General features: G+C 43.4%; 1 protein-coding gene across 1 annotated transcript in view; it reads right to left on the reverse strand.

The window, feature by feature from the left end:
* The window catches only part of TRDN (triadin), an 862,718-nt gene that overhangs the window by 723,226 nt on the left and 115,563 nt on the right, over positions 1–23,929 (reverse strand). The window contains exons 5-6 of the mRNA XM_063919338.1: positions 9,366–9,413; positions 7,735–7,791 (exon numbers count right to left, since the gene is read on the reverse strand). Coding sequence (XP_063775408.1) covers positions 7,735–7,791; positions 9,366–9,413 — 105 coding nt within the window. The remainder of the gene's footprint in view (positions 1–7,734; positions 7,792–9,365; positions 9,414–23,929) is intronic.

The following is a 23,929-nucleotide window of genomic DNA, read 5'->3' on the forward strand; positions in this document are numbered from 1 at the left end:
GCCCACCTGCTGCCCTCATCTAGCTGCTGCTTTGTCCCATATGCGTGGGTGCTGCTGTACAATGTGTGTGTGTGTGTGTGTGTGTGTATATACAATGCTGTGTAGTGTGTGTGTGTGTGTGTGTGTGTGTGTGTGTGTCTATATGGTGATGATGCTGCTGTGCCAGTGCCACACACAGCTCTCTCCTCCTCACACAGCCCTCCCACAACTCTACCCCTCCCACTCAGATCCCCACACACAGCCCTGCCCTCCTCACAGAGATGTATTTGTTGGAGGGGGAGAGAAGGTGCCCCCGTGCCTCACCAGTCAGTGTACTCACCGCACGTCACTGCTTCCCACCCTTATGTTGTATAAACAGGACATGCACACTTTAACATACCAATCATTTCAGTGGCAGGGTCTGCCACACGACTGTGGCTGAAATGACTGGTTTGTTTGGGCCCCCACCAAAAAAGAAGCATTCAATCTCTCCTTGCACAAACTGGCTCTACAGAGGCAAGATGTCGACCTCATCCTCATCCTCCGATTCCTCACCCCTTTCAGTGTGTACATCCTCCTCCTCACAGAGTATTAATTCGTCCCCACTGGAATCCACCATCACAGGTCCCTGTGTACTTTCTGGAGTCAATTGCTGGTCAAGGTCTTCCCGGAGGAATTTATAATTCATTTTGATGAACATCATCTTCTCCACATTTTTTGGAAGTAACATCCTACGCTGATCACTGACAAGGTTACCGGCTGCACTAAACACTATTTTGGAGTACACACTGGAGGGGGTGGGGGGGGGGGCAACTTAGGTAAAATAAAGCCAGTTTGTGTAAGGGCATCCAAATTTCCTCTTTTTCCTGCCAGTATACGTACGGACTGTCTAACATGCCTACTTGGATGCTGTCACTCATATAATCGTCCCCCAATCTTTTACTGGTGACAGAATCATATGCAGTGACACTAGACATGTCAGTAATCATTAGCAGGTCATTCAGTCCAGACCAGATGTCAGCACTCGCTCCTGACTGCCCTGCATCACCACCACCGGGTGGGCTAGAAAATCTTATCCTCTTCCTCGCAGCCCCAGTTGCAGGAGAAAATGAAGGAGGAGCTGTTGACGGGTCATGTTCCGCTTGAGCTGACAATTTTTTCACCAGCAGGTCTTTGAACCTCTGCCGGAAAGAGATACAAAGTAGGCTTTAAATCTAGGATCGAGCACGGTGGCCAAAATGTAGTGCTCTGATTTCAACAGATTGACCACCCCTGAATCCTGGCAAATCGAATGAAGGGCTCCATCCACAAGTCCCATATACTTTGCGGAATCGCTCCATCTTAGCTCTTCCCTCAATTTCTCCAGCTGCTTCTGCAAAAGCCTGATGAGGGGAATGACCTGACTCAAGCTGACAGTGTCTGAACTGACTTCACGTGTGGCAAGTTCGAAGGGTTGGAGAACCTTGCACAAGACGGAAATCATTTCCACTGCGCTTGAGTCAGGTGCATTCCCCCTCCTTTGCCTATATTGTAGGTGAATGTATAGGTTTTAATGGCCTTTTGCTGCTCCTCCATCCTCTGAAGCATATAGAGTGTTGAATTCCACCTCATTACCATCTCTTGCTTCAGGTGATGGCAGGGCAGGTTCAGGAGTGTTTGATGGTGCTGCAGTCTTCGGCACGCGGTGGCTGAATGCCAAAAGTGGCACGCAATTTTTCGGGCCACCGACAGCATCTCCTGCGTGACCCTGTCATTTTTCAAAACATTCTGCACCACCAAATTAATTGTATGTGCAAAACATGGGAAGTGCTGGAATTTGCCCAGATGTAATGCACGCACAATATTGGTAGCGTTGTCTGATATCACAAATCCCTGGAGAGTCTAATTGGGGTAAGCCATTGTGCAATGATGTCCCTCAGTTTCCGTAAGAGGTTGTCAGTGGTGTGCCTCTTACGGAAAGCGGTGATACCCAGCGTAGCCTGCCTAGGAACGAGTTGGCATTTGCGAGATGCTGCTACTAGTGCCGCTGCTGTTGTTGCTGCAGGAGGGCATACATCTACCCAGTGGGCTGTCACAGTCATATAGTCCTTAGTCTGCCCTGTTCCACTTGTCCACATGTCTGTGGTTAAGTGGACAGTGGGTACAACCGAATTTTGTAGGACACTGAGGACACTTTTTCTGACGTCTCTGTTCATTCTCGGTATCGCCTTCCTAGTGAAGTGGAACCTAGATGGGATTTGATACCGGGGACGCAGTACCTCAAACAATTCTCTAAGTCCCACTGAACTAATGGTGGGTACTGGATGCATGTCTAACATCAACATAGCTGTTAAGGCCTCAGTTATCCGCTTTGCAAAAGGATGACTTCTGTCGTATTTCATCTTCCTCACAAAGGACTGTTGGACAGGCAATTACTTAGTTGAAGTGGTCTTCCGACTTCCCCTCTGGGATGATGATCGACTCCCATCAGCAACAACAGCAGCGGCAGCAACAGCAGGCGTACCACTCAAGTATCCTCCAGAGCAATCCCAGTTAGGAGAGGACTCCTCAGTCTTGTCAGTGACATGGCCTGCAGAACTACTGACGTTCCTGACTGAGGAGGAAGTTGACATTGAGGGAGTTGGTGGTGTGGCTTGCAGGAGCTTGGGTACAAGAGGAAGAAGGGATTTAGGTGTCAGTGGACTGCTTACGCTCTTACCCAAAGTTTCACAACTTGACACTGACTTTTGATGAATGCACAGCAGGTGACTTATAAGGGAGGATGTTCCTAGGTGGTTAACATCCTTACACCTACTTATTACAGATTGACAGAGGCAACAGATGGCTTGACACCTGTTGTCCGGATTTGTGGACAAATAATTCTACACTGAAGAGGTGGCTTTTTTGATATTTTGCCCAGGCATCACAATGGGCTTCTTCATCCCACGGACAACAGGTGTCTCCCCAGGTGCCTGATTTAAACTAACCACATCACCATCAGAATCCTCATCGTCAACTTACTCCTCAGCACCAGCAACACCCATAGCCTCATCCTCGTGTACTTCAACAGTGACATCTTCAATTTCAATATCAGTAACTGGACTGTGGGTGCTCCTTCCAGCACTTGTAGGGGGCATGCAAATGGTGGAAGGAGCCACCTTTCCCATCCAGTGTTGAGAAGGTCAGGCATCTCAACCGCCGACACACTTGTACTCTCCTTGGGGATTTGTGATACCATCTTAGAACGCACAGTTCTTTTCTGTGCTTTTTTCCAGCTTAACTCTTATAATTTTTCTAGTGGGAGGATGAGGGCTTCCATTGTCATGTGAAGCTGAACCACTAGTCATGGACAGAGGCCAGGGCCTTAGCCATTCCTTGCCACTCCGTGTCATAAATGGCATATTGGCAAGTTTACGTTTCTCCTCAGACCATTTCAATTTCTTTTTTTGGGTCTTTTTACTGAACTTTGGCTTTATGGATTTTACATGCCTTCTACTATCACATTGGGCATCGGCCTTGGCAGACGACGATTTCATCATCTATGTCATGACTAGTGGCAGCAGCTTCAGCACTAGGAGGAAGTGGTTCTTGATCTTTCCTTATTTTGTCCTCAAAATTTTTGTTCTCCATTATTTTTCTGGAGTTATATAAAAATATGCGGTACCTCTACACCACACAGGGCAAACCCTTTGAAACTTATTTGGATTATATATTAATAGCCCCTTTTTTAGAGTAAATAATATACAGCACAGAACAGCACCACTGAACTTATATGGCAGCACCACTGTACTGGACTTTTACTGAATTATATGGACTTATATGGCAGGATCACTGGATTTATATGGCAGTACCGCTGGATATATACGGCAATGTCAATGGACATATATGGCAGTATCACTGGATATATACGGCAGTATCACTGGACATATATGGCAGTATCACTGGACTGGACTTATACGGCAGTACCACTGGAATTATATGGCAGGATCACTGGACTCATACGCCAGTACCACTGGACTTATATGGCAGGATCACTGGACTTATACGCCAGTACCACTGGACTTATACGGCAGTACAACTGGACATATACAGCAGTATCAGTGAACTGGACTTATACACCAGTACCACTGGAATTATATGGCAGGAACACTGGACTAATACGGCAGGATCACTGGACTAATACGGCAGGATCACTGAAATTATACGGCAGGATCACTGGAATTATACCGCAGGATGACCGGAATTATACAGCAGGATCATTGGAATTATACAGCAGTACCGCTGGACATATATGGCAGTATCAATGGACATATACGGCAGGATCACTGGACATATACGGCAGTACCACTGGACATATACGGCAGCACAGGGACACCACCACTGGACAATGCAGGACAACACAGCACCACTGCAATGAACTGGACTTATACAGCAGCACTGGACATATGACAGCAGAGGACACAGCCACTGTGACTGGACAGGTGCAGCACAAGACACGGACACTGAGGACACTGAGGACGTAGACACGTCCTCTCTCTACGCTCTCCAATGCTGGAGTAAAAATGGAAGCGACGCGCGGCTGTTTATAATTAATCTAAACCCCGCGAGAATCCGAAAGCGGGATGATGGCATTTTGCCTCGTTCTGGTTTCCAAGTCAGGTGGGAAAACACAAGCCTGACTCAGATCCAGGCTCGTGACGTGAAGTCCGGTGGGGTTCGGTTCTCTGAGAACCGAACCCGCTCATCTCTAGTGAATAATAAGTCACCCCCTCTGCAATTAGTGCTGACGCATAGTGTGTCCTCATTGTTTTGTGTCCAGGCGCAGTATCCAGAGTCAGCGCATGCGTGATGAGGCCTCGCTCATGCAGCTGAATGAGATTTTTTAAAAATCAACAAACTTTATTTTCAAATGAACATTCTGCATTAGGCACTTCCTGCTTACCTCACACTCTCCACAGTGAGGAAAAGCAGTTAACAGCAGCTACAAGTGACAAATGGCATAGATGTATCCAGCTTGGAGAGAGATAAAGTGGAGAGAGATAAAGTGCAGTCCAATAAGCTCCTACCTGCCATGTTACAGGCTATGAAAACAGCAGGAACTGGTTGGTTGTTACTTTATCTCTCTCCGCTTTATCTCTCAAAGCTTTGATACATAAGCCCCAAAATCATTGTCAGTGATTTTTGAGGTGCCTATGGCAGTGCAGATAATGAAGAATCTTGCAAGCAGAAAACAGAGATACACCTTTGGTACATAGGGGTAAATGTATTACCCTCCGATATGGGGGAGAAGCAGTATCAGCGCAGGTTATGTGCGCTGATACCGCTTCACACCATGTAAGATACTGGCAGAGTTTGCACACTGTCCATATCAGCGCTGCTATCTAATAAATAGCAGGCCGATATGTGCGGGCAATGTATGAAGCGGTACTGACTGTTCCAACTCCTGCAGCTGTCGATTTCAACAGCTGCAGGTGGCGATGCCCATAGACCACATCAGGGACAGAGCTGTCCCTGGCTGTGGTGGGTGCCGGCCCAGGAGTGCGCTGGGGATCTCGCGTGAGTAGCGAGATCCCACGCATGCACAGAGGAGCCAGCCAGACTAAGCTGATGTGCTGTGTGCTCAGGGGGAAATTGCCAGAGGGGGGAGCTTTTGTTCCCCTGCTTTGGAATACAAGATGTTCTTACATCTTGCTGATGTCCCTTCCTGCTTTGCCTCGATAGTGAGGCCAAGCAGGAAGTGTTATAGCAGCATGATGCGTGCCGCTATGATATATTTACCCCATAATGAGAAGTGATATGTACAGGTATTTTCTCTGCTTTTTATATTTATCTTCCTTTAGTACTTCTGACAATATGTTTTCTTTATCACCACTCCTTGGTCCTACTATCAATTTGGTGAACCACTTCTCTAATTATCTCTTAACCACTTAACTGATGATTGTTTCCCTACAAAACCGTTCAGAAATTGACATTTTTTAAAAATAGTTATTAAAGTTTAAAAATAATTTTTAATAATATAGTCAAATATTTAGTTTTAAAAAATATATCTGGGGGTGTTTTGCACAGCCACATCCCCCTGTGTTCATAGGTCCTCAGTCATAAAATAACTTCCCACCACCCATTTGTAATAGACCCCTTAGTGGTTTTAAACCCTGGTTATGGTACCACCCACAGCCCTTTAGTAGCAAAAAGGAAATCCAAATTCATGCTTTATAACTCTGTAAAAAGCCCCTTCCTTTTCATCCCGACCCTTTGACCGATGATGTATTTTTTAATATATTATTTTACACCCCCCCTTCCAGCATCATTGATCTTTTTTATTTCCTATCACCCCTCCACCAACCCCATTTGCTAGTCCCCCCCCCCCATAGGCCTACACCCTCCCTCACATGCAGAAAGAAGTGGAGCATGTGTCGGGGGGTACTGATGTTCAGAGTTTAGCCTAAATGTGCTGGGAGAGGAATAAAGTTCCCATCTCCTCACTGTGCTTCCTGGAGCATGCACTCCAGAATGCTGTTTTCACAGAATTCTGGAGTGTGATTTTCGAAGTGATGTTGGCAGTCAGAGTCTGCTGCATCACTCCAGGGTATCAGGGAGCCAGAGGAGATCCGTTCTGCAATTGTGCAGAATGGATCTCCTCTTCCTCACAATGGGGGACACAACAGGCAGTGCATCGCATGTGATGTAGCCTGGCCAGGTAATGTACACATGGCTGTGGTAGCATCACATGCAACAATGCCAGGCAAGTGGTTAATCTCAAAGGATTTGACACACTTTATCAATAACAGCAGACTCCTAATTTGGTTGCAGTGCTCTTACACTCATGAGTTTGCTGATTCTTCTAGACCCTCTTTCTCATACTGCAGGTTTTCATAGAAAATAACGCAGGCTCCTAATACAAACAGTTGAGTTAAATTATCAAATAAGAGCTTCCTTTGCAAAACGGTGGTGTACTTGGCTTGTCCCGTACATGAAAACTAAATTTGTGATATTGTATTGGCTATAATGGAGAATAAAAAAGATATTCGACCTAAAAAATAAGCCTAGTTTGAGGTTTGGCACTTTGCTATAATGAAAATTGATATGTTAAAACTTGTAAAACAGTCCTCCACATGACAGTGGAAAAAAAGCCCACCACCACAATTTCTTTCTCACATGGGGCTATATAATATAGAGTGGGATATAAGTGAAGCAGTGCAATCTTGGCATTTAAATCAGTAGACTTTAGGAGGAAATAATGTAAAAAGCAAAACCAAAAATCATTCCTTATTAATGTACATAAAGATCACTTAATCATATAGTAAACTCTGCTACCCTATAACTAATGAGCCGTCTTCATGTAAAAATCCTCTTCATGACATACTACACAAAGCATGAAATGTATGTGATACGATCAATAATTGTATTCAAAATAAGAAACTTTCAGTAATTTTTCCAATGTCGAAAGCCACTTAAACATAAGCAATCCTGCATATTAATTGTTATTGGTTTTGGCCAGGGTCCTCTTGTACAGATTATACCTTTAAGTGATATAGCAATCAATGTAAAATGTCCAAGATTGACATTTCATTCCCATATTCATTTCAAAGGAAAATTAATTTGCTTGGCATTCGTTTATGTAGAGCTGACATTATGAGACAAGGAAATTCTCTATAGCTACTGCTGTGAAATGTGCCTTTGTGATATTTACATATGGATGAAGCCAAAAGACAGATAGGAAGTAAAAAAAAACCTTATCATATAATACTGACATTTGCAAAATGTTATCATATATACCTTTGTGTTTTGCCTTTTCAGGTTTTTCTTCCTTTACTGTTTTTTCTTTGTGAAGAACTGAAAAAATATGCAATTAGGCTTGGTGTTAGTCACAAACATAAAACAAGACTTTAGTAATACTACGTCAGTGTGGATAAGTCAAGGGATGTGTTCTGAGTAAATCAAGTGTGATCTGATTTGTTCAGATATTTGCAGTACCATGGAATGATTTGAGATATGGGTCCTGATTCCTAGTTGCATGCAAAAGCGTGTATTGGCGGTTATCCATATGCAACTTTATGCAAATGGTATACAAACTCCTTTCCGTGTGTGTATATCAATGCGGCCTAATGAGTAAGGACTGAAACGCCAATTTTTAGCTCTATGCACAATATAAATACTGATTGGTACTTCCATATACAACAGCATCGGTTGCACCATCAAAACGTGCAACATTCCTATGGCAGGGGCAAATTCTCTATCTGACCATGGCCTTCTATGCCTGTGCTTTGTGTCTGTGGAGGCAGCCAACTGCATTAACACACCTGCGACACTCCCATAATCAGGGATGCCAATGGCTGTGCCAGGCCCAGGTATTTTGGGGGGCATTGCCAATGCAGGGAAGTGTGGCCAGCCCCGCTTCTTAGGGAATAATGAAAAAAGTTTCTGTGAGGTCACAAAGTGGCCACGCCCTGCAAGGGGGGCACCCGGTGAGGGGCAGCGGGTGCAATTGAATAGTTGCAAATAGTCACTCAACTAAGTTGCATTGTGTGCAGACCGCGTGCTACGCAGGATATGGCCCATGTTATGCCTACTCAGAATTCTCAATCAATACATTGATTAAGCTAAAAAGGTGAATTATAAGCATGGCATGTAGATTTGTGTAAACGTATTTTGCAATTTAACAAAGTAAATGCCATAAAAATAAGCCAAATCTTGGGAATGGAACTAAAACCAAACAGAAGTTAATAACATACTCAATACGGCTTATAGCACACATACAGTAACAATTGTCAGTAAATAAAAATATGAAGTTACTGTTTTTATTACGGAGATATTTAATATGTGAAAGAAGAGATTGCTTCCACTATATTAGTATCACAGTGCCACAAATTACAACTTTTAAACAAATAAGATTATGCATATACATATTTAAGTAACAACTTTATGTTATGGAACACAAGTACAAGTGGAGATATAAAGTTATTTTAAATTCCAGGATTTGTTATTTTAGACACTTACTGTAACTCACTGCTTTTGAATTTAACGTCATACTATTGTATATTTTTATATATTCTATTATAACTTTCTTTTTGCTTTACCATTGGCTTCTGATAAAAAAAAACTGTCCAAGGATAAAATGATTTCCTATCTTGATTTACTGTATACTTGAAATGATTGTTAAAGCTTGAGAACTACAAAACAGGTAAAAAAGTTTCAATGTAGAACATAGTAATGTGAAATGATTAAAGATCAGATCCAGTTGCTTTCTTTGTTTAATCAATAAAGTTTTTCACTCCAAAATCTGAAGTCCAAATAAATATATTCAAATTAATTCATATACTTAAAATTATATGAATTTGTGCTGTGACATAGAAAAGAGATTGCCATTGATTGCTATATCAGTTTATTATTCTCATGCATTTTCTTACTTCTTTGTGCAGATTTTTCATATTTTTCTTCTCTGTCTATTTGGACAACTGAAAAAGATAAAAAGCATATAATAAAATAATTATTTTAATGAAATTAATCATATGTAAATTATGAAAAATGATAATTATTGCTCCATAACATGATGAAGCTTTCACATGGAAACACCTTATACGTATATTTTCTATTTTTTTATATTAATGCTGAACAATGTACTATAGTTTCAAATAAAAGAACACTAAAGTACCACAGTAGTTGCCGAGGGTTGTAGTCAGACCGCCGGTCACTATACCGACGCTGGAATCCCGAGCATTGGACAGCCCGACAGTCGGCATGCTGACTTACATGTACACTCATGTAAAATGTAACATGTACACTCGTACAGGTAAGTAGTCTGTTCAACTGATTGGATAAGGTGTCTAGAGAGTATTTGAAGGAAAACCAGTGAATGCTAAATCTAAGGAAAGCAAGCTTAGATTTGATAATATCTCAAGTAGGCATGTTTTATAGTTGCAACATGTAATATTGAATTGTAAAGTGCATCAAGTTGCTTAGTTGAATTTGAAGTATAGTATACTGCATAACAGGTCTGAGAATCTGTTCTGTCAGGTGTCATGAGGATTTGATTCTATAGACCATTTGGCATGTCAGACTAAATGCCAAATTAAATAAAGGGTTTGGCTCAAGCCATATGTCACAACTGAGGGCCTGAGCTGACGGGAGGCAGCCTCAGTTGTAGGGGCTGAGATGTACCGGAACCTGGGAGGTTGTATCAGACCCCTGGACATGTAAGTAACATGAATAATAACTGCCCGAAGGCGTGACCACGACAACTTAGATAAAAGTCAATGATGTTTATTATGACAACTCCGCATCACAGCAGCAATAAAAGAAAACGTAAAAGTCAGCAAAGAATAAATACAGTTCCTGAGTACTACAGCATGGCAGGAGCCACAGGGCACTGGTAGTGTGAGATAGTTCTTATGATCTTCTAGATTGAAAGTCCTTACCAGGCCCGGCTGTAGCAATGGAGATAACCCAGGATTGTACCAGCTGGTGTTCCAGGAAGAGCTGGGTTGCTGAAGGTAAAACAGCTGCTGTGGATACTGGCTGGAACCAGACTGTTGTTAGCACGGAGTGGATACTGGCTGGAACCAGTTAAATAATAAATGAACTTTGGGAGCGATGAAATGTGAACTGAAATGTAGAACTTGAGAGCGGAGAAATAATAATTCCGGTGGAGAGTGGTAAAGTGTAGAAAGGACACCGGCCCTTTAAGGGAAGCTGTATTCTGCTGGAAGCTGAGGCTGGAAGCAGGTAGTGTTGTAGCTGGAAACAGATGAATCCACAATGGATTGGAGAGTCAGGCTACACCGCAGGTGGAATGCTGGTGCGGGTCTCTATGGTGGAAGTCTTGAGACAGGAGCTGGAACCTGGAAGACAATCATAGAAGAGAGACAAACAGGAACTAGGTTTGACAACCAAAGCACTGACGTCTTCCTTGCTCAGGCACAGCTTACTTATACCTGCAGCAAGGAAGGGGTTGGCTAGGCAATTATGCAAATCAACAATACAAACAGCAGATTGGTGGAAATGATCAGATGACAGAATCCAAGATGGCTGCGCCCATGCAGACACTTGGAGGGAAGTTTGGTTTGTAATCCATGTGGTCTGGGAAACAGTAATGGCGGCGCCGGCCACCGGAGACAGGAGACGCCAGGCTGATAGATGCACATTTAACCACGCGGGCACAGCGGAGGCCGCGGCTGATGAAAACACCACTCTGACACTCTGCATGTGGAAACTCAGGAAAAGCGGAATCTGGTCCTGGAACGCTGAGCCCGCCTTAGGAGGCATCTGAAGGGTAAGTAATGGCGTCCAGATACCCGGATCGTGACAGCACCCCCCCCTTTAGGAGTGGCCCCAGGACACTTCTTAGGCTTTAAAGGAAACTTTGCGTGGAAATTTCGGACCAAGGCAGGAGCATGGACGTCAGAGGCATTGGTCCAAGAGCGTTCTTCAGGACCATAGCCCTTCCAGTCAATGAGATACTGAAGTTGACCGTAACGGTGACGTGAGTCCAGGATCTTGGCCACTTCATACTCAACGCCTCGTTGAGTTTGGACTTTCGGAGTTGGTGGAAGTGAGGAATGAAACCGATTCAAGATTAGCGGTTTCAACAGGGAAACATGGAATGTCCTGGGTATTTTTAAGAAGGGAGGTAACTGGAGTCTGTAAGCAACAGGATTGATGACTTGATCAATTTTAAAAGGACCGATGTAGCGAGGTGCAAACTTCATACTGGGAACTCTTAACCTCAAATTCTTCGTGGATAACCATACCCGATCACCCACCTTGAGAGCAGGAACTGCTCGACGCTTCTTATCCGCAAACTTCTTGTACCTGAACGATGCCTTGAGCAGAGCTGATCGTACGCTCTTCCAGATATTGGCAAACTGATGCAAGGTGATATCCACTGCGGGAACAGAAGTTGCTGGAAGCGGTTGGAACTCAGGGACTTTAGGGTGGAATCCAAAGTTGGTGAAGAATGGTGTTGAAGAAGATGAAGAATGATACTGGTTGTTATGACAGAACTCGGCCCAGGGAAGTAATTGAACCCAGTCATCTTGAGAGGAGGACACATAGATGCGGAGGAAGGCCTCCAAGTCCTGATTCACCCTCTCAGTTTGACCATTGGTCTGAGGATGGTAAGCCGTGGAAAACTTTAACTTGACTTGGAGGACTTGACATAAACTTCGCCAGAATTTGGCTGTGAATTGAACTCCTCGATCTGAGATAATTTCTTCTGGAAGACCGTGGAGTCGGAAGATCTCTTGTATGAATACTTGAGCCAACTTGGAAGCTGACGGAAGACCGGTGAGAGGAATGAAGTGTGCCATCTTGGTGAACCGGTCAACTACCACCCAGATGGTATTGAACTTGTTGCACATGGGCAAATCTGTAATAAAATCCATCGACAAATGGGTCCATGGTCGACGGGGAACAGATAGTGGAACCAGTTGCCCCGCAGGCGACTGGCGGGATACTTTATGTTGAGCACACTTTGGGCAAGATGCAATAAACTCCAAAACGTCCTTTTTCAGAGTTGGCCACCAATAGGACCTAGAGATAAACTCCAGGGTTTTTTGGATACCTGTATGTCCGGCAAAACGGGAAGCATGGGCCCAATGCATGAGCTTCTTCCTTAGTGTCGGCTTCACAAAACTTTTCCCTGATGGGGGCGTAGAGTCCATCCCTACCGTGGAGAATGCCAACGGATTTATAATAGGATGCTTGTCTGAAGACTCTGACTCATTTTCTTGCTCCCATGAGCGGGAAAGGGCATCGGCCTTGCGATTCTGAGAGCCCGGACAGAACTGGAGTTTAAAGTCGAACCTGGAAAAGAAAAGTGCCCATCTGGCCTGACGAGGGTTGAGACATTGTGCGCCTTTTAGATATAGAAGGTTCTTGTGGTCTGTAAGGATGGTGATTGAATGAGAAGCTCCCTCCAACAGATATCTCCACTCCTCTAGAGCGAGCTTGATGGCTAGCAACTCCTGGTCGCCAATGGCATAGTTGCGCTCCGCTGGGGAGAACTTCCGTGAGAAGAAACTGCAAGGATGTAAATGACCATCTTTAGCCCTCTGAGATAACACCGCTCCTACTCCAACGGAGGAGGCATCCACCTCTAAGATGAAAGGAGAGTCGACGTCAGGCTGTTTCAGGACAGGTGCAGAGATGAACCTCTGTTTTAAAAGATGAAAAGCTTGCATGGCTTCTTCAGACCACTTGGACGGGTTAGCACCCTTCTTGGTGAAAGCAGTAATAGGCGCCACAATGGTGGAAAAGTCTCGTATAAACTTTCGGTAATAATTGGCGAACCCTAAGAACCTCTGGACCCCTTTGAGGGTTAAGGGTACTGGCCAATTCTGGATTGCTTGTAGTTTCTCAGGATCCATCTCTAGTCCGGAACCGGACACAATGTACCCTAGAAACGGAATGGACTTGACTTCAAAGACGCATTTCTCTAATTTGCAGTAGAGATGATTGACACGGAGACGGGACAGAACCTCCTTTACCCAGAAACGATGTTCCTCTAAATTGTTGGCAAAAATGAGGATATCATCTAGATAGACCACGACATGACGGTATAGAATGTCTCTGAAGATCTCATTGACGAAATGCTGGAAGACAGCTGGAGCATTGCTCAATCCAAAGGGCATGACGAGGTACTCATAATGTCCGTCACGGGTGTTAAATGCGGTCTTCCACTCGTCACCCTCACGGATCCGGATGAGATTGTATGCACCTCTCAGGTCCAGCTTTGTAAAGATGGTAGCTCCGCTAACTCTGTCAAAGAGCTCAGTAATCAGGGGTAAAGGATAGCGGTTCTTGATGGTAATGTCGTTCAAACCTCTGTAGTCGATGCACTGCCGCAGACCACCATCTTTCTTCTTTACAAAAAAGAAGCCTGCGCCGGCTGGAGAAGAAGAAGGTCGAATGAACCCCTTTGCTAGGTTCTCTTTTATGTATTCCTCCATAGAATGCGTCTCGGGGAGAGACAACGGATAAGTTCGGCCTCGAGGTGGAACCTTCCCTGGAACGAGATCAATCGGGCAGTCCCATTCTCTATGACGGGGAAGGATATCAGCAGAAGCTTTACTGAACACATCCGTGAAATCTTGATATGGAGGAGGTGGAACATCAGACGACCTGGGGGAGGAGGAACAGACAGGCAACACTTTAAACAAACATGTCTTAGTACAGGAGGAACCCCATGCCAGGATTTGCGTAGTCGTCCAATCAATTGTAGGATTGTGAAGACGGAGCAATGGAAGGCCCAGGACCACAGGATGTGTGGCTCTTGGAATCACTAAAAGTGAAATAAGTTCGGAATGAAGAACTCCCACTCTCAGACGAACTGGTAGAGTCCTTAGAGAAATAACTGTATCAAAAATTTTACTGCCATCCACAGCAGTTAAGGAAAAGGACGAAGGAAGTCTCTCGGTGGGTAGGGACCACCGTTTAACATAGGCTTCGGTAATAAAGTTCCCAGCTGCTCCGGAATCCAGGAGGGCAATGACGTTCTGATAACGTTGAGCAACTTGAAGCGAGACTAGGAGGTTACAATCTTGAGGAGATGGAGAGGAGATCATTACTCCTAGCCGGCCCTCTCCTTGGCGAGCTAGGATTTGGAGTTTCCCGGACGTTTGGGACAGGCATTAATGGTGTGAGACGGAGCTGCACAGTACAAACAGAGAAACTCGGAGAGACGTCTTCGGCGCTCAGCAGGAGTTAAACGGGAACGGCCAATTTGCATGGGTTCATCTTTAGTTGGTGACAGTTGGCGAGGAGGAGGAGCAGAAGATTTTGGAGCAGATGATCTTCCACGCTCAGTTGCTCTCTCTCTGAAACGTAAGTCAACTTTCGTACAAAGTGAGATTAACTCATCTAACTTGGAGGGTAAGTCTCTGGTAGCTAACTCATCTTTAATACGCTCGGATAAACCATGCCAGAATGCAGCATACAGGGCCTCGTCGTTCCATGCCAGTTCGGATGCCAGGATCTGGAACTGTATAAGATATTGTCCTACAGTACGTGATCCCTGGCGTAAACGGAGAATCTCAGACGAAGCTGAAGTTACCCGGCCTGGCTCGTCGAAGATGCGCCTGAATGTTGACACGAATGCAGTGTAAGAAGATAGCAGGGTGTCGGACCTCTCCCATAACGGTGATGCCCAATCGAGGGCTGAGCCACTGAGAAGAGAAATAATGTAGGCAATTTTTGTACGGTCACTGGGGAAATTGCCAGGTTGTAGCTCAAACTGAATCTCACACTGGTTGAGAAATCCCCTGCAGAATCTTGGAGATCCGTCAAATTTTGCTGGCGTTGGAAGATGAAGACGTGGAGCAGGAATGGGTAAGGTGGGTGGGGTTATAGCTGGAGTCACTGTGGTTGACGCACCAGACGCGCCTGATCCACGGAGAGTGGTCTGAATCCCATCCAGCCGAGTAGAGAGATCCTGGAGACAGCGGATGATGTGGCCCTGTGCAGCCTCCTGATGTTCTAGTCGGGCTGCCAGTTCTTGCATCGGCCTGGCCGCTTGATCCTGGTCTCCGGCTGGATTCATTAGGTCAGTGCTTACTGTCACAACTGAGGGCCTGAGCTGACGGGAGGCAGCCTCAGTTGTAGGGGCTGAGATGTACCGGAACCTGGGAGGTTGTATCAGACCCCTGGACATGTAAGTAACATGAATAATAACTGCCCGAAGGCGTGACCACGACAACTTAGATAAAAGTCAATGATGTTTATTATGACAACTCCGCATCACAGCAGCAATAAAAGAAAACGTAAAAGTCAGCAAAGAATAAATACAGTTCCTGAGTACTACAGCATGGCAGGAGCCACAGGGCACTGGTAGTGTGAGATAGTTCTTATGATCTTCTAGATGGAAAGTCCTTACCAGGCCCGGCTGTAGCAATGGAGATAACCCAGGATTGTACCAGCTGGTGTTCCAGGAAGAGCTGGGTTGCTGAAGGTAAAACAGCTGCTGTGGATACTGGCTGGAACCAGACTGTTGTTAGCACGGAGTGGATACTGGCTGGAACCAGTTAAATAATAAATGAACTTTGGGAGCGATGAAATGTGAACTGAAATGTAGAACTTGAGAGCGGAGAAATAATAATTCCGGTGGAGAGTGGTAAAGTGTAGAAAGGACACCGGCCCTTTAAGGGAAGCTGTATTCTGCTGGAAGCTGAGGCTGGAAGCAGGTAGTGTTGTAGCTGGAAACAGATGAATCCACAATGGATTGGAGAGTCAGGCTACACCGCAGGTGGAATGCTGGTGCGGGTCTCTATGGTGGAAGTCTTGAGACAGGAGCTGGAACCTGGAAGACAATCATAGAAGAGAGACAAACAGGAACTAGGTTTGACAACCAAAGCACTGACGTCTTCCTTGCTCAGGCACAGCTTACTTATACCTGCAGCAAGGAAGGGGTTGGCTAGGCAATTATGCAAATCAACAATACAAACAGCAGATTGGTGGAAATGATCAGATGACAGAATCCAAGATGGCTGCGCCCATGCAGACACTTGGAGGGAAGTTTGATTTGTAATCCATGTGGTCTGGGAAACAGTAATGGCGGCGCCGGCCACCGGAGACAGGAGACGCCAGGCTGATAGATGCACATTTAACCACGCGGGCACAGCGGAGGCCGCGGCTGATGAAAACACCACTCTGACACTCTGCATGTGGAAACTCAGGAACAGCGGAATCTGGTCCTGGAACGCTGAGCCCGCCTTAGGAGGCATCTGAAGGGTAAGTAATGGCGTCCAGATACCCGGATCGTGACACCATATACCAAAGTATTTATTTGGATACTGATGTCAACTAATGTACACGTTGGGGTTTGCACTAATTAGTAGATTAGGTGTAAAACATTTTGGAAATTAAGCTTTGAGTAATTCAGCGTTCCATCTGAGAGAACAGCTTGTAGTAGTTTTTAAGATCAATGTTTGAGCTTTTCTCATACAGGATAGTATTATCTGCGCATAAGTACTGTACTGTTAAAAACTGCATTACAGAGTCCTTAGGTCAATTATAAGTACAGAAAACAGTAATGACATCAGAATAGATACACCAGGAATATGTAGGATGCTAGAGTCAGAGATAGACACATACTGAGAATTTCCTAACACACAGGAGTGAACCCACTTTAGTGAATGTTCATAGAATCAGTGTTACATTTACAAAGTCTAAAAAAATTCAGCCGTTTAAATATTATATTATTATATATTTTTTAGTTTGCTGTATTTTCCAGTTAACTACAGTATATGATATGGTATATTAACATATGTTGGGCAGCACATGGTTAGCATTTCTGCTTTACACGGCCAGTGGTTCATTTCAGTTGGAGTGTCAAGGTTAGCCATCACTGATGTAGGTGCTATTTATAAGACTGTTAAAAGTAAATAATTACTGTGTGCTCCATTGTTTTATACTTTTTCTAAATAATCACATTACTATGTCATAAAGTTTCTGGAGTTTGCTTATGAAATTATGTTTCACATTATGGCACCCACATAATATTAAACATATTCAATATAATCTAATAAAAACTTAATGCAGCTTGAAAATGGTAAAATTCATGTGCAGTGCCAGACAAACATTAAGGAATGTTGAAGATACAGATATTTCACACCTTTTGCAAAGCTTAATCTGATTTCCAAGATAGAAAGTCACATTGACAGTGTCTTTGAGGATTTCATCAAACACCTTGAGCATGCCCAGAACAAACTCTATTACAAAAAAGTAACTAATACTGTACCTTGGGCATGCCCTATGTGGAGATCATTATCACAATGAGACGCAGCAGTCACTGATTCCTTTAATTACTTGGTTATATAGAGCATTTTATGGTATTCAATCAGTGCCAGATTACTGTGCTACTTACTCTGATAATACCTTTGTCATTCCTATGCATGATGTCTTGCTACTGGCCTCTGGAATTCTGACCCTAATTGTTACTGCTGCTTCTACTATATTCTACACAGCATTCTTCAAAGTCAATCTATGACTCAGATCTTACATTCTTGCGTCATGTAAATCCATATCAAATGTATTTTTAATAATGCAGACAGCATTGTTCATCTCAAAACCATTTTCAGAAAATATGCATTGTATAATGTGAGGCTTAAAAAATATGGTATTTACATTAGTATATACAATATTCTATAAACATTATACATTTATGATGTTTGAAACAGTGGAGAAATACTGTAAATCCAATTTTTCAGACCCCCAATATAAACTTGGAATATTTAATCATTATAAGCACATTTTTGTGGACTAATTAGAATTTCTTAAAAACTATTTTATTGGTCAGATTTACATGGATGAAATCTTACTGTGTAGGAGTGAATTTGTGTAATGGCAAGTGGAAAATAATCTAAGAACTATTGGTTCTTATCATGTTGGTTTCACCTGGCCTGTTCTGCAAGATCATGCCTTTTAAATTATCCAGCATTGAATAAACTGAAAGTGTGGGCAGAGAAAGATAAGATACTGATCTGTCCCTATAAACTCTTGTCATTGTTGCTTAGAATTGCATGTGTTGCTATAAATGTGCTGTCCCACGTCACTACTGTGCCAGTTCTTTACAGCTCAATGGGCCCATTTCTCTTCATTACAAGTATGGCACAAGTGTAATTTCTTAGATAGTAAAGGGGACATTTGCAGTGGGAATTCTGGTTTGTATACCCTACCATGTTCCATTCATTTTACTTACTTTGAATGGCAGTCCACTGCAATTTAATCTTGGGAAATTATGAACAATTACTCTCTTGTGTCCTTCTACAATAATATACTGTGAAATATATCTCCCATTAAAGTAAATACGTTTTTCTACTGTAATTTTTAAATGCTCCATATGCCTTAACTGCAACAAATTTGGCATATAAACTGATGGTATAAAAAATGTAAAACAATTATTTCTTTATATACTTACTTTCATCCAATAGGACTTAAATCACTTTATAAAATTCCTTATCACTAATACCGTAGGGTCCATTATTGTAAGTAGCCAGTTACTCTATCAGTATGTTTTTAGACCTTTTAATAGGAAACCAGAGTACCTCTAAACCAAGATGGGAATAATATACAAACTGGACACAGGTAGGGACTAGTGGAAAGAGGTCCTAAGATTACTGTTACAACATGCAACTTACATATACAGTACTGTCCAGAATAATCATTGTAACAGCCAGTAATAAATTACAGTATCTCACAACTTATAACGTGCAGTCTTGTACAAGACTGAAGGTTCCTTAATTTCATTTTCAAACCTCTTCCGGCCAATCAATGTTACTGTACAGTATGTGCAATACAAAAAGCATGTCTAAACACTTGTACTGTATAAATCACTAATTTATGTGACACATATGTGAATATATCAGTAGTTAGTTTATAACACAGTTTTATCATATTCTGACTTTGGATAAGCTACTTTGCCTCACTGTGTCATGGGCACCAGAAATTGTAATTTGAAATAAGTAAAAAAAAATCCTGAACAATTATGTGTACAGTTAACAACTACTGTATAATCTCTACCAAGGTTTATTGCTCATTCTGTGGTCTCCCATTCCATATCCTGGGTGACTTTCATATGCCACTTGACAATCCAATGGATGATGCGACTGCCAAACTTCTCTCCCTTTCTTCAACTTTTGACCTTAGTTCAATGGACTACCTCCCCATCTGACTCAAACAGTCACACCCTGAATCTAGTTATCCCCATCATTGTGTCATGTCTTACTCCACTAACTCCTCTATCCATCATCTTATTTCCTTTATCCTTTACCTCCATCACCCACTTTTGCCCCAAAACTTACTCCTACTAAGGGGATCATTCTGAGTTGATCGCTCGCTAGCAACTTTTTGCAGCGCTACGATCAGGTTAAAACTCGGCAAAAGTGTGCATGCGTATGCACTGCAATGCGCCGGCGTGTCATACGGGTACAAAGAGGATCGGTGCTGGGCGATGGATTTAACAAAGAATCCATTTGCACAGCCGATTGCAAGGTGATTATCAGAAAGAGGGCATTTATTGTGTCAACTGACCGTTTTCTGGGAGTGCTTGGAAAAACACAGGTGTGTCCAAGTGTTTGCAGGGCGGGTGCCTGACGTCAATTCCGGGACCAAAAAGACTGAAGTGATTGCAGCAGCTGAGTAAGTCCAGAGCTACTCAGAAACTGCAACAAACTTTTTTGTGCCATCAACTGCAAAAGCATTCACACACTTGCAAAGCGAAAATACACTCCCCCATAGGCGGCAACTATCTGATCGCAGCACAGTAAAAAGTTGCTAGTGAGCGATCAACTCAAAATGACCCCCCTATGATCTTGATACCATTGATCCAGCCTTTTTCTCCCCCTTACTGGACTATCTCATTTATCCTATCTCTATTAGACCCTTTCTTGTCCTAACCAAGCTTTCTCCTCACCTATACTCTTGATAGTCAGCTGTTACTCTCAGACTGCATCTTTCTGCACCTCAAAGTTAGAAATCTAAACTCACATGCTGCTATTGGAAATCCCACTTTCATGCTATTTTCTTACATTTGAAGTACTCTCCTCCAACAGCTCTGTCCCAACCCACGCTAATCAATCTTACTTTAAGTCTCATATCAGTTATACAATCCTCACTGCCATTTCACCACCTTTAACTCTCTCTTTTAGCCGTCCTACTCTCCCTTATGCTCTAACCTCTTTGTACTGAACTCATCACTGACATAACTTCCAATATTTACACTATTTGCAGGGACATCTCATTCCTTTAAGCTCCTCCTATCACTTCCCCTCCATTATCTGTGTCCTTCCAACCTTGTCTCCCACCACTAGAAATCCATCTTCTAATTTCATCATGACCCCCTCCCTTGCCACCTGTATTTCCTCTCATCTTCTTTGCTCTGTCTTTGTTGAATTCTTCTACCACTGTGCCCAACTTTTCAACCTGTCCTTCTTGTTTAATTGCACCTTAAGAAACCTACTCATCCTTAAGTTGACCCTGACTCACTCTTTATCTGTTGTCTTTTCTCTCTCCCTGTAGCTCTAAGCTTCTGGAAAGGATTGCTTATTTCCAACTCATCATATTCTTTTCTTCCTATTCTCTTCTTGACCCTCAATCTGTTTTCTATCCCTAATAATCCAGAACTCCATATAAGCAGCCTTCATCATGGGTCACTATTTACCTTCTCACCACCAAAGCCATTAGTCCTTTTTCACTTCTCACCTTTTTAGATATGTTGGTCTCCTTTAACACTATCGAACACCCCTTTTAATTAAATTGGTCTTCTAGAGTCTGTCCTCTCATAGTTCACTTCTTTCCTCACTAACTGCTGTTTTTGTATCTACCTCTGAATCCACCTCCACTGTCTCCACATATCAATGTCCCTGAAGAGTCTGTTCTTACCATCTCTTCTTTTTCCTTTATACCTCCCTTGGAATTGTCATCAGCTTCTTTGGTCTCCAATACCACCCTTACGTAGATGATACTCAAAAATATCACTTCTCCAAGACCTCTCTTTCTCTATTCTTTCTTCATATAGATTCCTGTCTATCTATCTTATCCTGAATATCCAACATTTTCTCAAACTAAATATAACCAAAACTGAACTCATTGTTTATGTCAAGAATCTGGTAATTGTGAATCCGGAGTCAGGTTGAAGTCTGTATAGGCTTCTGAGATCTCGCCTCAGAGTTGATGCAGTTGGAATGCAGGCTGATGAGAGGAGACAGTAGATTAACCAGACTTGTAACTGGCTATTTGAATAGCAGGAGCTCAGGAACTCTTCACCTAGATGAGACTAGGCTAGACAGTGCACTGGCAATTTTGCATAGCCAGTGCTGGGGATTTATACCACTGGGTTGGCTGTGAGTGGCTGGAGTGACTCAGGTGACAGATCCTTGTCCTACGAGGGTATGGTTTGGCTGATTTATGGTCAGCTGACCTGGACCAATATGGCAGTGCCAAGGCCTTGGTGCTGGAATGCATTGTGTCCCCGTATCCTCTAGAAAGCATTGCTGAGAGTGCTGCCTGGGCACAACGAAGCGGGCACGGTTGGTCACAAGTGTAGACTCCTTGCTAGAAAACTGTAGCCCTCAATGACATGTACAGTAAGTGACCCATCTGCAGGGAAGTCCACGCCGATTTGTGACAGTACCCCCCCCCCTTGAGAAGTGGCCTCAGGACACTTACTAGGCTTCTTGGGATACTTTTAATGGAACTTGGAGATGAGACGAGGAGCCTGAATATCCTCTGAATTCACCCATGATCTTTCCTCAGGACCATAACTTTTCCAGGGTATGAGGTATTGTAGCCATTCATGCTGGTACGAGAGTCTATGATGGCCTCCACCTCAAATTTCACCCCATGTTAGGTCTTAACTTGATGAGACTTGGGAAGAGATGACTGGAACCATTTCAAGACAAGAGGCTTTCAGAGAGAGGCATGAAAGGAATTGGGAATCTGGAGAGATGAAGGGAGTTGTAGTTGCTATGCCACAGGATTGATGACTTTGATGATGGTGAATGGACCGATAAATCGGGGAACAAGCTTCACGGAAGGTAGCTGGAGTATGCTGTTACGGGTGGATAACCAGACATGATCTCCCGCCGTGAGACTGGGGACAGCTCTCCTTTTACGATCAGCAAAAGTCTTGTAAAGGATAGATGATTTTTTGAGCGTGGCATGGACTTGTTTCCAGATACTGGAGAAAAACTGAAGGGAAGAATTTGCTGCAGAAGACTTGAAAAGACTGTAATTCAGGTACTCGAGGATGATGGCTGTAGCCAGTGAAGAATGGAGTGGTTTCTGAAGAGGTATGGTAAGCATTGTTCTGTGCAAATTCAGCCCATGGTAGAAATTCAATCCAATTGTCCTGAGAAGAGGAGATATAGAGGCGAAGGGAAGTCTCTAAATCTTGATTTATCCTTTCCATCTGACCATTAGATTTAGGGTGATAGGCTGTAGAGAATTTCAATTTTATTTGTAAGGCAGAACAGAGAGCTCTCCAGATTTTGGTGACAAATTGGGTACCACGTCAGATACAATCTCAGTTGGCAGTCCATGCAGACAGAATATTTTGGAGATAAATAATTGTGACAGATGTGGAGTTGATGGAAGACCAGTCAAAGGAACAAAATGAGCCATCTTGGAGAACCGGTCCACAGTTACCCATAGAGTGGTGTAGCTTTTTGATGCTGTTATGAAATCCATTGAGATGTGCGTCCAGGGCCTGAGCAAAATGGATAGTGGATGTAGAGAACCAGCAGGAGCCTGGCGGGAGATTTTGTGTTGGGCGCACTTGGTACATGAAGAAATGAAGTCTTGCACACCAGCTCTCATAGAAGGCCACCAGTAGGATCGCTTAACGAATTATAGAGTCTTCTGTACCCCCATATGACCAGAGAACAGTGAGGCGTATGATCAGGACAGAAGCTGCTTGCAGAGGTTGGCAGCAACAAAAGTTTTTCCAGGAGGAGGAGTAACCATATCAGTGGAGGCAAACACAGATGGGTTTAACAATGGATAGTCTTCAGGATTTTTAGAATCTTCATCAGGACCCATGGAATGAGACGGCATCAGCCTTAACATTCTGTGATCCTGGACTGAAAGAAATCTTGAACTCAAATCTTGAGAAAAATAATCCCTAGCGGGCTTGTCTGGGAGTGAGACACTGAGCATTTTTGAGAAACAAGAGATTCTTGTGATCGGTAAATACTGAGATGATATAACGTGCCCCTTCCAATAGGTAACGCCACTCTTCAATGGCTAGCTTAATGGCTAAAAGTTATTTTTCGCCAATGCGGTAGTTCCTCTCAGCAGGCAAAATTTTCTTGGAGAAGAATCCACAGGGATGGAGTTTGTTATCATCTAATCTCTGTGAGAGAACTGCCCCTACGTCTTTAGAGGATGCATACACCTCTAATATGAAGGGCTGGGTAACATCTGGTTGTTTGAGTACGGGAGCTGAAATGAAAGCCTGTTTTAACAGTTGAAATGCCGATTT

The sequence above is a fragment of the Pseudophryne corroboree genome, chromosome 4 (assembly GCF_028390025.1).
Source record: "Pseudophryne corroboree isolate aPseCor3 chromosome 4, aPseCor3.hap2, whole genome shotgun sequence".
In the NCBI taxonomy this organism is placed as follows: domain Eukaryota; kingdom Metazoa; phylum Chordata; class Amphibia; order Anura; family Myobatrachidae; genus Pseudophryne; species Pseudophryne corroboree.